The 15,235-nt window shown below is 41.2% G+C and overlaps 1 protein-coding gene across 1 annotated transcript; it reads left to right on the top strand.

The window, feature by feature from the left end:
* Nucleotides 1-8,809: 8,809 nt before the first annotated feature.
* On the top strand, nucleotides 8,810-12,786 carry LOC147973356 (uncharacterized). Its single transcript, XM_087524968.1, has 4 exons — nucleotides 8,810-10,231; nucleotides 11,468-11,527; nucleotides 11,968-12,035; nucleotides 12,492-12,786. The coding sequence occupies exons 1-3, from the start codon at nucleotides 8,995-8,997 to the stop codon at nucleotides 12,015-12,017; spliced, it is 1,347 nt and encodes a 448-aa protein (XP_087381094.1). The 5' UTR covers nucleotides 8,810-8,994; the 3' UTR covers nucleotides 12,018-12,035; nucleotides 12,492-12,786.
* Nucleotides 12,787-15,235: the final 2,449 nt, after the last annotated feature.

The following is a 15,235-nucleotide window of genomic DNA, read 5'->3' on the forward strand; positions in this document are numbered from 1 at the left end:
AAGATGACAAAGAACGCAAGACTGACCTACAGAAATAAATGGCAAGCATGTAGATACGTGACATCCCGTCCTGCCCTGATATCTGCCTTCACTCTTAAGCATGCAGCCATCAGCTCTTCTAACAGGTACTCGCACCAGTTGAACTCTGCGACGTGATCTATTTGCGCAAGCGCGCCCTAGTACTGTGTGTTCGTGCAATCAGGGCTAGGTGATGGGGCTAGCAGATAACCAACAACAAACATGACAAAAGCCATTTTGAAAGAGCTAATCTCCCTATCCGAGCTATCTTTGTCTAACGGTCTATAGATGATTTTTTCTACGGCAGTGAGAAGATTTTCCCGTGCTGACTGATATGTAGAAAATCGCGCACATGTGTTGTGTCTAAGGCGGACGCTTTCTGTATATGCAAAGGACCGCATGGTACACCAAAAACCTTGTGCACGTCGAATGCCCTGAAGGACATTTGCCGACCAGGCCGAATGTCTATGGTCCTAGATACTTCGTCTACTCTAGACATCAACCATATGCTTAACTTGAAATTCGTCCTAGATATAAGTGGCACGTGAAAAATGCCTCCAAACTCCATCTCCTCAACCAGAGATTTCTTGAATGTATCAAGGGAGTCTACCATGGCACATACTTTGGTTGGAGAGGCCCTTGATGTGGGAAAAGGTTGCGTCGACATGACCATGTTGTCGCTCGTCTCCTGTGACTGCATGAACTCGTCCATGTGCTGTGTAAGCAAAAAGAAAAGTGGGAGGAGGCATTAGCAAGATGATTCGGGTTCACAATCGAACACCATGGTGGAAAACAAATGGCGGTTGCTTACCGGGTCCGGCAGCTAGGAGACGCCGGCGACAGCGATCGATTTTTGCTACTTGCTAGTGATAGAGGCCTGCTGGCGGGAGCGAGTGTGTTGTGGAACGGATGACGATCCCAGGCGATTTTATAAGACATCCGTGTGGAGCCCGGTGCACGCATCGTGCATCGATTGGCTGATGGGTGGAGTTACGTCCTGCAGGGCCAGCTGCTTCATTCATTATGCATGTCGTTGATTTATTGCCCTGCCGGTGCGATGAATTATTGCCGGTCCAGTGCATGTGGTGGGTGCGGTGTGTGGGTTTGGTGTAAATGCATTTTCATCCTCTCCATTGATTCGGCGGGCTTAATCAATGACATGCTCGCAAACACTGCCAGTTCCTTGCATCTCAAACGGCGTACATACACGGTACGTACGTGATACAAATGAATGCATAAGATAAAACTACATGAACTACAACTACATCTAGTACAAAAGCTGGAACAGCTGACTCCACTACATATGCTGCAACGGCTGAAACCAGTACAAATGCTTGGGTAAAAATCTTGGGGGCTCTAGCGCTCATAACTTGTACTTGCAGTTTTGTTCGCTAACCACATGTTGCTTCATAACTTGTGCATGCAACATATCGCCATTAGCACCATGTTCAGTACGCCCAAGATGAAGATGTTCTTCAACCATGCTTGGTTCTGCTCGAGCAGAGAGACATGGCGATACACAGATGCGTGCGAGAGAAGGTGCCCCCACCGAGTGCTGAAGTACTGTATGTACTTGTTCTCCCACTTCCAAAAACGGCACCCACCAAACTGAATAAACGCAAAACAAGGGTGGATTGAGTTGACGACCTCCGGGGGAGGGAGATGTATGCAAAGAATCTGGAAAAACTTACTCCATGGCGTTCGCACTTGTAGAAATGCCTCCCTGGGTTCTCTACCGTTCCAGAGACAAACCAGAGCACGTTGCCGGCATTGCACTCCGGGCAGCGGATCAGTGGGAGGGGTGGCATCTGGGTGGAGAAGTGGTGTGACGAGGGGGGGGGGCGGAACTAAGCTCGGACTTGGATGAACACATGCTTCCGAGAGGAGAAGCACAGAGAGGATATGTGAAAACTTGAGCAGGGTGTGTATCTACAAGGGGCGCGGCAGTTTAAAAAGGCCGCAGGGCGCGTCGTGCAGCTAGCCGTTGGAGCTGCCGTCCTAGACGCCCGCCAGCGTTTTAAATGCCTGCCCCGCGACGTGGGCCACACGCGGGATGTGTCAGCGGTAAATACTGTCTGAATACCGGGTGCTATATGAATAAGTGAACTGATTATACAGCCGGCGCGTATTGATGTTCTGCAAATCTCGCGGCGTCGTGCGGTATGGATATCACCCGCGCGTGATGGCATGTCCACACGGGATTATTCGGGTGTTGCGCGTGTAAGTTTGCTTAGTTGTTCTAAAAAAAGTTTGCTTAGTTTTTTTTTGAGGTGTAAAAGTTTGCTTAGTTATATATCTTTTTACTTATAAAAGTGCGAGTTCGAATTCTTTTAAAGCCATCAAAATTAGTGTACCCAGAACAACCTACACTCTATGATCTAATCCATCTAATTAAATCTAGGAGTTGGCGTTCCTTTCATGGTCTGCCATCCGATATGAAGGATCATATTCCACTAGTAGAAAAAGGGCCTTTAGTCCCGGTTCTGGAACCGGGACTAAAGGGTCGGTACTAAAGCCTCCCCTTTACTAAAGGCCCTCCACATGGCCGTTGCCTGGAGGTCCACCTTTAGTCCCGGTTGGTAACACCAACCGGTACTAAAGGATATTTTATGATTTTTTTTGAAATTTTTTTTGAAATTTTTTTTGAATTTCAAATTTCTGAATTATTTTAACCTCTAATCTCTAATCACCCCTCATCACTGCTCAATTTAACCTTTAATCTCTAATCATCCCTCATCATTTCAAATCATCTAACTTCCTGAACGGTCACCCATCCTCTCACTACTCCAGCCTGGCTATATTGGTCGATTACTATATCAGTGCATAGTTTCTTATATCCGGCAACTTAGAACATGTCTGCACAATACTATTATATGGAAGGTTACACATCAAGTGTGTTTATGTTCAAAGGAGATTCCTCTGTACAGATGTACACCTAATTGAGTAAATATTTCATTTTCCTATGCAGTAGTTGATCTTTATTTTCTCAATTCCTGAACATATGGATTACATGTGTTAATTGATGATTAAAGAAAGATAAAGATAGTTTTACTTTTATCCTCAAGAAAGGTGAACATCCAATGGATACTTAGAATTCTGGAGTGCATGTTTTGTTTCAAGTTTGACTAACTGTGTTCATGATAATCTGATACACATCAGTGAGTGGCGATAGGTCCATAAAAAATATATGCGTGCAAAGCTGGCTGCAGTGATCTACATTATAGATAATTCGATATCTACTCTCTGATAAAGATGTCAATGGAGTATATCATTGAAGACAATCAAATTTGGTTATGATAATTTGATGCAACGTTTGCATAATGACATCCTATTATCATCTGATAATTTCTGTACAAGTTTAGCATTTTTCAAATGCATGATTAAAAATTTTCAAGATGAACATTATACAAACATTTTCTTGAAAATTTCTCGAACACAATTTTGAAACCTGTGAACTTCGTTTAAATGTAATGTACATTTTTTAATGCAAGGAATCATTTTTTTCAATTTAACATTTTTTTTATAAATGTATAAATACTTTTTGTATGCCTGATTAACATTTTTAATACACATGATGAACATTTTATAATTTTTTTGATACACATTGTACATTTTCATATGCATAAAAAATTATATATACACGTTTAACATTTTTTTAAATGCAACATTAACATTTTCAATTTTTTATGTGAAGTGTATTATTATATATGTTTAGAATTTTTGAAATAAAAAGAAAAATTTAAAAAGGAAAACAAAAATGCAAGTGAACACAAAATGGAAGAAAACACGCACGCGCGTCCCCCCCCCCCCCCCCCCCCCCACACACACACACACACACACACACGCACACAAGCAACTTAACTTCAGCGAAGCGCCATGGCGACTGGACCGGTCGAGAACCAACTGTACCAACAGAGCAGCAATATCCAATCAAGCCGAGGCTTAGTATGTTACAGATATGGTGAAATTGATTGTTAGGGTTAGAATAAACCTTCACCATAGGAACTCCTCAGTTTATGTGTACATACAAGAGTACATATGTATATTCATGTGTATATGATGCATGTATCCACATTTGACTTGTTCGGTTCTTCTTCTTCAAATGTATATTTCAGCATCACAACATGTATATATATTCCTCGTGAAGTATATCTACTAATATTTTGTTGGGTCTTGTATCTTTCATGTTTATTCATGCAGGTGGTAAACTAGTTCTTGAAGATATACAACAGGATCAACAGAACAACAATATCCAATCAGGTAAGCATGCAACTCAAGTGTGTTATTCCTTATGATGAGCTCAATGATGTTACTAGTTATCTTAGGGGAGATGTTGAACTGGTATACAGTCTGTGATAGAATTTATCGGCAGAGCTAGTAATGGCTAGGTAACTTCATTGACTTAAATCATATGTTAATTAAACAAAGTGGAGGTGGGAGCTTTGACCCTTATATATCAAGATTTGTTGTAGATTTCAGATATTATAGACCCTAATGAGAAATGTTACCTATCAGCTTCATTTGTCTTATCTTTTGAAACTATCTTTCTTCATTTATATGCTGGTGATATTGTGCAGTAGTACATGATCATGCAAAGAATTTGTATAAATGTTTGGATAAGTTTTGTGTGTGTATTTCTTGCTTGTATTCCATATGTTTCCATCCTTAATTTTCTTTTCTTATATTTCACTTAGCTAGAGAAATCAGTGCCCTAGGTGAGGCCAGAAAATAAACTTTTGGGACAGTGGCTCGACTACAAAGATTGTCGTGGTAGTGAACGGGAAGTTGTAATGCAACACGCCTATGTGTATTTAGTTGCCCCAACAATGAGCATTTGGAGATCAACTAGTGTCGCTGGAATGGAACAAATGCTCTTTATTTCTATGATAATTAGGGTTGCATAAAAGGAGCTCTCTCCATCGTGATCGCCAGGTTTTCCTATTTACATGGTGGATTGGAGAGGATGAAGACATTATAATTCTACCCTTGTCTTTTGCGGATTTACAGGAGGGTATCCTAGCCATATCCCCTCAGGTGGAGCATCTAAATTGAATATTGGCTCAGCTCCGTGGAGGAATTTATTCCCATCCCTCTTCTCCACCGTGGTAGAGACTCTTGGCAATACACCACAAGGGAAGTTTCAAATTGTGTCGTGAAGGGATCCCACCTATTCGTCATACATCTCGAAGTATAAAGTTCAGGACAAATAGAGCATTGCAATAAGCAAGATGACAAAATGTAGAAAGTAAAATATGAAGCAATATGACAAGGAACCATCATTTTATCCCTAGTGGAAACAATACAATACGTGTCTTGTCGATATAGATCACCATAAGATTAGAAACCTCTACAATGCACCACTCCCTCTGAACAAATAACAATCAAACTTGGCCCAATATGAAAGATGGATCAGAGAGCACACAAAGCTAGTCAATTATACAACAAAGAAATTCAAAAGATTTAGTTGATTTTAAGGTAGAACATAAGTAACAAGTAATGATAGTTTTGGTATTTTCGAAAATAAATTGGCAAGCAAAGATGCAAGCTAACAAATAAATAAAAAGTAACTAGGCAAGATAGGTAACAAGAATGCAGAGTGATAGTGTGTAGGACATGTTTGTTCGAGGAGAAACTCCGTGGCAACGACACTAGGAATGTTGCTTGCTCTCTTTTAAGAGTGTCTGGGTAACGCCCAAGTGTAAGTGTGAAGTAACCTAGCAATAAGTATTTTCCTCGATTTGAGAACCATGGTTTATCGAACCAAAAATAGTTCTTCTAACAAACAAAGTCACTAGTACCTGCACACGAAACTCAAAAAATCTTGTAACCAACATGTCAAGAAGGTTGTGAGGCTTCTTGTCTTGCTAGTTACAAGATTAAAATACACAGGATGATGGTAATTGATAAAAAGGTAAAATAAAAGAGAAGGTATAGCAAAAAATAATATTTTTGTGGAAGTTTTGAGTAATTGAGAATAGACCTAGGGGGCAATAGGGTTCACTAGTAGCATCTCTCATAAACATATATAACAATGTAGTGTGGTGAACAAATTACAGTTGAGCAGCAATTAAATTGCAATGTTTATATCTATGACTATGATCATTCATGGTATAATGTCATATAGGCATTACGCCGTGATATGCAGACCATTATCCAACTGCACCTACAACTAATACTCCACTCCAAGACCGATATCCATCATGCATCTCGAAGTATAAAGTTCATGACAAATAGAGCATTGCAATAAGCAAGATGACGCAATGTAGACAGCAAAATACCAAGTAATATGACAGGAAACCATCATTTTATCTTTAGTGGCAACAATATAATACTTGTCTTGTTGTTATGGACCACCACAAGATTAGAACCCTCTATAATGCACCACTTCCTTCGAAGAAATACCCATCAAACATGGCCGAAGAAGATAGATGGATCAGAGAGCATACAAAGCCTTTTTATTTTACAACAAAGAAACTTCAAAAGATTCAATTGATTCTAATGAGCAATCTGATCATAATGTGAAAATTCATCATATCCCAACAAACATACTACTGATTACATCTAATTGATCCCGATCATGTGAGGAAGCTCACGGGAACTTTGTATTGAAGAGAGAGAGAGAGAGAGAGAGAGAGAGAGAGAGTGAGAGAGACCTTAATTAAGGTCCTAACGGAACTACTCCCACATAGTCATGGAGACAACAAGGTCGGTAAAGAAACCTCCCATGTTGGATTCCCCCTTCGGCAGAGTGCCGGAACAGGCCTCCATATTGGATATCTCTGTATAGAAACTTGCGACAGCAGAAAAATCAAAGAAAAATTGTGAGATGGTTTCATAATATATGAAATTTATAGGTGGAAGGATGAGTTTAAGGCAGTGCACAGAGGCCCCACATGGCCTTGGGGAGCGGGCAAGGCCATAGCCACGACCCATGCCCATGTGGATTCCTTATGTGTCCTCTTGTCTGCCTCTACTTCTTTCTGGAACAACATAATGCCTCGAAAAAACTTATTAAATCCTAAGGTTTTTTTTACCTCCATAGATATTGATTTTCTGAAATGTCAAAAACATGCAGAAAATAACAAGGGCACTGGATTAATAGGTTTGTCCGGAATAATTATATAAATTAGTATAAAAAGTATAAAAAGTTATATTGTAATAGCATGAAACAATTGAAAATTATAATAGTATGAGATGTATCAAAGGGTCAACTTTTTCTTTTGCGGGGGTATCAATGGGTGAACTTGGATAGCACATTTTGATCATAGTTGTATCTAATCTTCTATTTACTTCCCCAACTACTATTCTGGTCCTGTTTTTAGCATGATACCCTCCGCGACATTGAACTAGAGAGTTTATACGTATGAGATGCAATATACTTGGATCAAATGATGTAAGAAAGACCATTCATCCACATGGTTTTGTATTTCGTTCGGAAATTACATTTTTTGATGAATTTATTCTGTTGTTGACACTAGAAAAAGTCATTATGTCAAACCACTTTGGAGATTGGAACTTTTTACTTTGATGTTTCACCAACTCTAGATTCAGCTTCCCTTGCGGAATTTTACTAGATTTCATTTATTGAAAAAAGAAGAGTGAAATGCATCTGAGGTCTCATATGTCATAACTCTTTGAGGGGTGTCAAGTTAGTCCTAAAACTTCAAAAGTGCATATTTTGGAAATAAAGTTTGGTATGTTGTGCAGGTTCGATCCTAACTACACGGGCAAAGTTTGACATGCTCATGTGGCATGTTGCAGTTGACATGTCGATACATTTCCCACCAAGGACAACTGAATAAATGAACATTTTGCATAAAGGACCCATAGTATATCCCTTCTTCTCACTTCTAATACTTCTCTCATTGTTGTCCTGTACTTTTTTGTAGGGGCTATTTGTAAGTTGGCTGGAACCGAACTTTGTTTAAGTTAATTTCTTGGAGAAGAAGGGGCCCCACACGAGGAGCTCCGACGCCTCGGCGGAGGAGTGAGAGGGGGTCTCCAATCCATAGTCACGACCTCCCTCACATAATCCTCCCCTAATTAATATCATTATTAGCATACCCAATATCCATACTAGCACCAACCAATTAATTATATCCTGCCTAATATCAACATGCAATCAATATCCTATGAAATACTAGTGTGCAACATAATTTATCTATTATCTAATATTAACATGCATTGCAGGCACACAATTAATGTGCAATGCAATATATATTACATAATATTAAAATGCATTGCAGGCGCACAATAAATGTGCAATGCAATATATATTACATCATATTAAAATGCATTGCAGGCAAACAATTATGTGCAATGCAATATATAATGCCTAATATTAATGTGCATTAATGCACATACACGATTACAATTCAATTTCGAGGGTTGCAATTAAGCCACATATCACATTGGATGAACAACACAATTAATGTGCAATGCAATAGATATTGCCTAATATTAACATGCATTAATGCACACACACGATTGCTGGTCATTTTGAGGGGTTGCAATTAAACAATGGTTTGGATGACCAACACAATTAATCATTTTAGAGAAAAAAAGCGAAATTGCTCACACTGAACATAAAATACTAAAACGGACGACGTCGTGCAAAAAAAAAAAGGATTGCTTAGCGAGTAACTGGATATATTCGCGAAGACGAGAGTAACTGGTAATCAAGCGCTTTAGCCTGGCGAGGGGCCCACGCGCGTATTCCGTCGAGCACATCGCCTACATATATACCCCAGGAACACGCCGTGGATACCAGTACACCACCCGCCCTCTGTCCTCTCCATCTCCTCGCCAAGGATCCCTTCCCCACTCGACTCAAAGTCGAAACTCGCGTTTCAGCCGTTTCATTCTCGCCGAGATCGCCATTCCTTCTACCCTGAAGAAAGAACTCAATTCCTCCCCTCCTCTCACTAGCCTTCCCTCCTCTCGCTAGCCTGAAGCCCTCCCCTCCTCCCGTCGGCCATGGAGAATGACCAGCACCCCGATGGCGACCAGCCTAACCGGCCGCCACCACCCCATCAGCTTCCGGACGATATGCTCCAAAATATCTTCCACCGCCTCCCGTCGGATCCCAGCGCCCTCGCTGTCGTCTCCTCGTCCTACAATGCCTGGCGGCGCGTCGTCCATGACGAGGAGAACTTCCTCTGCTCCTTCCGTGCGGCACACCACGGCATACCACCACTCATCGGCTTCTACTCCGACCCCTTCTACGGAGTTCTACAATTCACCCCGACCACGCCTCCTACCCCGTCGTTGCCCCCAGCGCCCCACGGGTTCCAAGTCTACGGTTGCACGCATGGTCGTCTGCTCCTCAGCGGCAGAGACGGCGACCGCGCCCTCCTACTTGTCCGAGATCCTCTGACCGGGGAGGAGCACTCCATCCCGCCGGCGCCTGGCCTTCTCCCCGGGCAGAGCTGCGGCGCGGCGCTGATCTGCGACGCCAACCATGCTAAGGGCGAGGACTGCCACTCATCGCCGTTCCGCGTCGTCTTTGCATATAGCGAGGACTATCCACCCGGCAGCTGGCACCCGCCCATGGCTCTCGTCAGCACCTTCGCCTGGGTGTACAGCTCAAAGAAAAGAAGCTGGGGTGGCCGCCCGGCGGCGACCATGGGCGTCAAATGCTACTTCGATCCGAAGCCGAGCGTCGTGGTTGGCAAAGGTGCCGCCGTGGCCGTGAGCTGGATGACGATGGCAACTGGGGAGGGCAATACAATGCAAGACCTACTCCTAGAATTCCACCTCGACACACGAACTCTACAACTCACACATATACCAGATGCATTACGCGGCGACCACTTTGTTCTCGCGCCGCCGACCATGGAGGACACGGGGGTCGGCATCGCCGGCGTGATTGAGAACTGTGTGGTGTTACTTTCCAGGGTGAATGGCGTTGAAGGCTGGATTCCGCGTATCGTAGCTAGACTGGACAATTTCCTGTCCGCTGGTCCTGCTGAGAATGGTGGCATTGGGCTTCTGCCTTTTGAGATGGGGTACGGTGATGAGGAGGAAGATGAACTGGCAGATGACTGGACTGAGTCACGGGTGATCGGGGTCTCGGAGGAAGGGGGCACCATTTTCTTGCAGACGGAGATGGGTATTTTCATGATGAACTCAGAGTCTGGGCAGCATAAGCGAGTTCTTCAAGCGGATCAGTCTTTCTCGGGTGTTTATCCCTACTCCACCTTCTATACTGCAGGTACGAAATTAATAGCTATATGCAAAGTTTCTCATATCTCACCATATATCTCCATAAATTAATAGTATCTTTTTGCGGGGCCATGAATTAATTAATAGTATTGATTAGCAAGTCTTCCATTTGCGGGGCCATAAATTAATAGTATTGATTAACAGTATGGACTTTCGCAGCATGACATATATATATCTACTAGAGATTTAAGCATAGTGCTTCTATGTAATTTTAATTATCTGAAAGTGTAGAATCCGGGTATAAGTGATTTTATCTGAAAGCAGTGAAAGGCCGAACATTGTTCTGATTGTCGCAAAAAGATGTAGTGTCATACTCGCAATTATAATTACAAATTTGTGAACGTTGCTACATGATTTAAACTTGTTCCACTCACTATGTTTGTATTGGCCTCCAAAACTTATCTTTGATACATCTATCCATCGAGAATCATGAGTGTAGCTACTGCGATTTATATCCCAACAACTTGTTCCACTCACTAAATTGCTTGTGGTAGTCTGTTATTTAAGGTTATCTTGTACAAAACAAATTCTTATACTGTGTATGAATACTTGGTTTGTGTAAATGATGCGATCATGGACAAAGATAATTATTCTGAGGGAGTAACTGGTAACTAAAAGTAATAACTAATGTGTACTCTTAACTCTCGACTGTACATATATCTTCTTGTATTAAATATTTTTTTGTAAACATGAGATGATTTTATCATTGGTGACATAGTTCCATAGATATAGTTTAGAGAAAGAAATATGTGACCATATAATGGATTCAAATTATATACATATGCTATATAGGAATCTAGAAAAGATACGAAACACATAGGCCAATTTCAATACATTGGAGAAACACACATCTTATTCTTGCGTGCTGCTCTGAAGAAACACCGTTTAAAATTAGAGAAAACTGTGGTTTCTTTATACATTTGGAAATCGATTCCAAAATGTCACATAGATCAGCCAAGGCTTAATTAGAAGTTTATAGATATGGTGAAAATGATTGTTAGGGTTTGAAATAAACATTCACCGTAGGACCTCCTCAGTTTATGTGTACCTACAAGTGTACATGTATACTCATGTGTGTGTATATGATGCATGTATACACATTTGACTCTTTCAGTTCAACTCCTTCAACTATATATTTCACCATCACAACATTTATATATAATCCTCGTCAAGTATATCTACTGATATTTTATTGGGCCTTGTATCTTCATGTTTATTCATGCAGCTGGAAAAGCAGTTTTTCATGATGTACAACAGGACCAACAGAACAACAATATAAAATCAGGTCAGCATGCATCTCAAATGTGTTATTCCTTATGATGAGCTCAAAGATGTTACTACAAGTTATCGTAGGGGGTTTGTTGAACTGCTATGCAGTCTGTGATAGGATTAACTGCAGAGCTAGTAATGGCTAGGTAACTTCATCGACTTAAATCGTATGTTAATTAAACAAACTAGTGGTGGGAGCTTTGACCTTATAAATCAAGCTTTGTTATACATCTCAGATGGTATAGACACTAACGAGCTACTGTTACCTATCAGTATAGGTTGTCTTATCTTTACACATCTTTTTTTTCATTTATATTGACGGTGATATTGTGCTACAGTAAATCATGTCATGCAAAGAATTTGTACACTTGTTTGGATAAGTATTATGTATGTGTATTTCTTGCTTGTTTTCCAGATGCTTCCATCCTTAATTTGGTATTCTTATATTTCTTGTAGATGGAGAAATCAGTGCTCTAGGTGAAAGTAGCGATGGCGGTGCTGACTAGTTTTTGTTCAATAAAGAGGTGATGACTGATTGTACCTTTTTTGTAATTTGAATGTTTCCTATGACCTAATCTTGAAATAAGTTGATGTAGTTGTCATTTTTATTTTAATGAAGGATCACTTGCTACAATATTTTGTAGGGGTACCTCTCAATAAGTTGAGTTATAGGTTAGCTTTATTGCAGAGTATCTGGGCGCAAGTGCACTTCAATCATTATCCCAATAAAATATTTTCATCAATTTATGAAGGTGAAACATTTGCGGGAAACGAATTTCCTTTCTTGGCCTTGTAGCCATCATATTTCTTGATCGCAGAGTGTTTCTTTCCCCCAATGATGTATATAATTTTGGATTGTCGAAATATATTTAACCGGTTGGATTAAGGAGTGTGAATACAAACGGTAGTCTTCACCATGCTTACTATCTTAGGATTTATACAGTTTTATTGATACTAACAAGATATTTATTTATTTTTAGGTACCAAATGGCTTCTAAGGTGATTTGATATAATGGACATATGATTGCTTGAGTGTCAATTGAACTTGTCCAACAAAATATAGTTCTTCTTCTATGCCCATAATTGTTTCTCCTATTTACTGAATAGGATCTGTGTTATCCTTGACGATTTTCCTTACCTATGGTCCCTAATATTCCTGGGATATTATACCTGCAAGAAGTGAACTTTAAACATTTTGGATTAAGATATTTATTTGCAATGTATTGTGACATAAAACAAATATGTTAAATTTGTGGTATGGAATTTATATGTGACCAGAAATATGTAGCAGTTGTTTTGATACCCTTGTACGTGTATCTTGCTACTAAACATCTCCTAGGCTGATCAAAATTATAATTATCTTTCTCCCGCAAAAAAATATTACAATTATATTTGGTCTGCTAACGATCTGCATATTACAACAACTATCTATTGAAATATAGGGTGGGATGTAGGCCCATCCAAAATTTTCCGAAAAGTCACTAAAGGCACATATAGGTGACATGACAAGGGAAGTAGCGGAAGTTTAGTACCATCCGGGATTTGGAGAAAGAGTTGGACATCGAGTGCTTGCGCTTAATTTTTGCTGGTTGGGAACGGAGCTTGCGCTTAACTTTTGCTGGTCAGCAACGGAGAGTGCTTAACAGACGGGTCATGATCTTTTTTGTCGGGAGTACGCGAAAGCGTACCATATTTTTATAAAAGGAAGAATCTCAAGTACAAGAAGACTACAACTTGTTGCAAACAACGAGTGTAGACAACACGAACTTCGACTGAAAGACAACACCACCTCCGACAAAACAACTATAAATCAAAAAAAGAGCTTGTCGAAAATTGAGCAACATCGCCGCGTCTCGATCAACGCTGGTCATCTCCAAGACCACACCAACTCCGATTCAACTTCCCTTGTCGATGCACCATCCACCAATGATGCGAAAAAGGAGGTGGCAAGTAGATGGCGGAACTCCGTCGGTTCACTAAAGCCACTGTCTTGGACTCACGGGCGATGACGTACATTGCGCCACTGAAGATCACCTTGGACAACGACGAGCACCTGAAGTAGCGCCACATGGAACCTCAAGACCGTGTCATCAAGCGCGGTGAACCCAACAGAGTAGCGACGTTAAGAACGCCGCCATCGCGCTGGTTGAACTCCAAACCTAGGCTTTCGCCCGAAGACTGCAACCATCTAAGACGAGCCACGATCTAAAACGTCAAATAGTGGGCTATTACCGACTCGAACGTGGGTCCAGCGCACGTCTCTCCACCCGGCCGCACCTATATATTGGAGGCGCCATGATGAATAGATCACATCTGCTCTGCCTCCACGTACACTGCCCACCGTCGTTCCATTCCTTGCTGCTGCCACCGGTGATCCTATCACATTCACCGTGTAATCGGTTGACGGGAGAGCAGGCCTCTGAACCCTGCCTCTCAAGATCATGTACGGGAGAGGACAGATTAAGGTTTTTGGGGAGGGTATCCTACGCGACTAACTCGCTACCGTTCATCTACATCCACTACTTCGTCCACGTCGTCGTTGCCTCTGCCATCACCATGAGCCAGCAATCCGAAACCGACAAGAAGGCTACCGAGGACAAGGCTGTCGAAGAGGCTGCCACTGCCACCGTTGCTGCCAACGCTTGGCGGACTGGAGGGTATAACTCATTTATTCCGCTTCTATTTATTTATGTTCTAGCAATACTAGCTATGTACGTAAATGTTCCTACTATATGATTAGTACATGCGTACGTGGTTAGAAATCATTATGTGATTGATACTGCCCAAGTCATGTTTGTGATCTATTTCTAGATAAGATTAATAAAAAAAATGCTACTTTTCTTAACACTATCCATTTAAAAGATAGGATTTAGGTCACAGATTTTGGATATGGCATCGACCGGCTCCCTTAAATGTCAGCATTAATACTATGTAGTAGTTGTTTCGATACCATGATATCTGTATCTAGCTACTACAATACTATGTCCTAGGCTGATCGGATATTATATTTATCTTTAGTCTAGCTAGTCCATGAATACGTGCTAGTGCTCCCTCATAATCTATGTAATATTAGTTGATGGCATGACCACATTTAGATTTGCATGATTCCTCTCTCTCTCTCTCTCTCTCTCTCTCTCTCTCTCTCTCTCTCTCTCTCTCTCTCGCACGCACGCACGCACGCACGCACGCGTGCACACACACACACACACAACTCTTATCCTAGCAAGTATGAATTGTGGAATGTAAAGACTTCAAGTATCTGCCGATATTCTAGTTTTCACTGAGGTGCCCATGGCGGTCTCTCTCTCTCTCACTAACGCCAATTTTTGCAAATGAAAGATGAACCTGAAATTGTCCATTCTCATGGGCAATAGACTACGTGACCATCACATTTCTAATCTACACGAATTTTTACTTGAAAGTATGAAAGATCTGTGTTGCCATTAATTGTACTGCAAACACTGAGTATTTCCTTGTTGCTGCCTCCCAGTGTTTGTGGCATTAAAATTGTAGTTCTCGAAGCAATGGAGGAGTAATACTTCTCCTATGTCCAGAAAGCTCACCTTCTCAAAGTATTTTATCGTGTTCTAATTGGCATCCCTAAACATAATGTGTCGATATTTTTCCCTCACTGACTTATGTGCCACCCACTTACCCCAACTCTCAATCCTCGAGGCACTCTTCACCGAGAAGGAAATTCATGAGGCCTTCCTACAGATGAGTA

Source organism: Triticum urartu, chromosome 5A (genome assembly GCF_056163025.1).
Source record: "Triticum urartu cultivar PI428250 chromosome 5A, HENAU_Tu73, whole genome shotgun sequence".
In the NCBI taxonomy this organism is placed as follows: domain Eukaryota; kingdom Viridiplantae; phylum Streptophyta; class Magnoliopsida; order Poales; family Poaceae; genus Triticum; species Triticum urartu.

Bases quoted from the DNA above. Each gene is read 5' to 3' on its own strand.
- LOC147973356 (XM_087524968.1), top strand. From the start codon at position 8,995: ATGGAGAATGACCAGCACCCCGATGGCGACCAGCCTAACCGGCCGCCA. The intron at 10,232-11,467 runs GTACGAAATTAA...TTATTCATGCAG, and splicing joins CTCCACCTTCTATACTGCAG to CTGGAAAAGCAGTTTTTCAT. The intron at 11,528-11,967 runs GTCAGCATGCAT...TATTTCTTGTAG, and splicing joins GAACAACAATATAAAATCAG to ATGGAGAAATCAGTGCTCTA.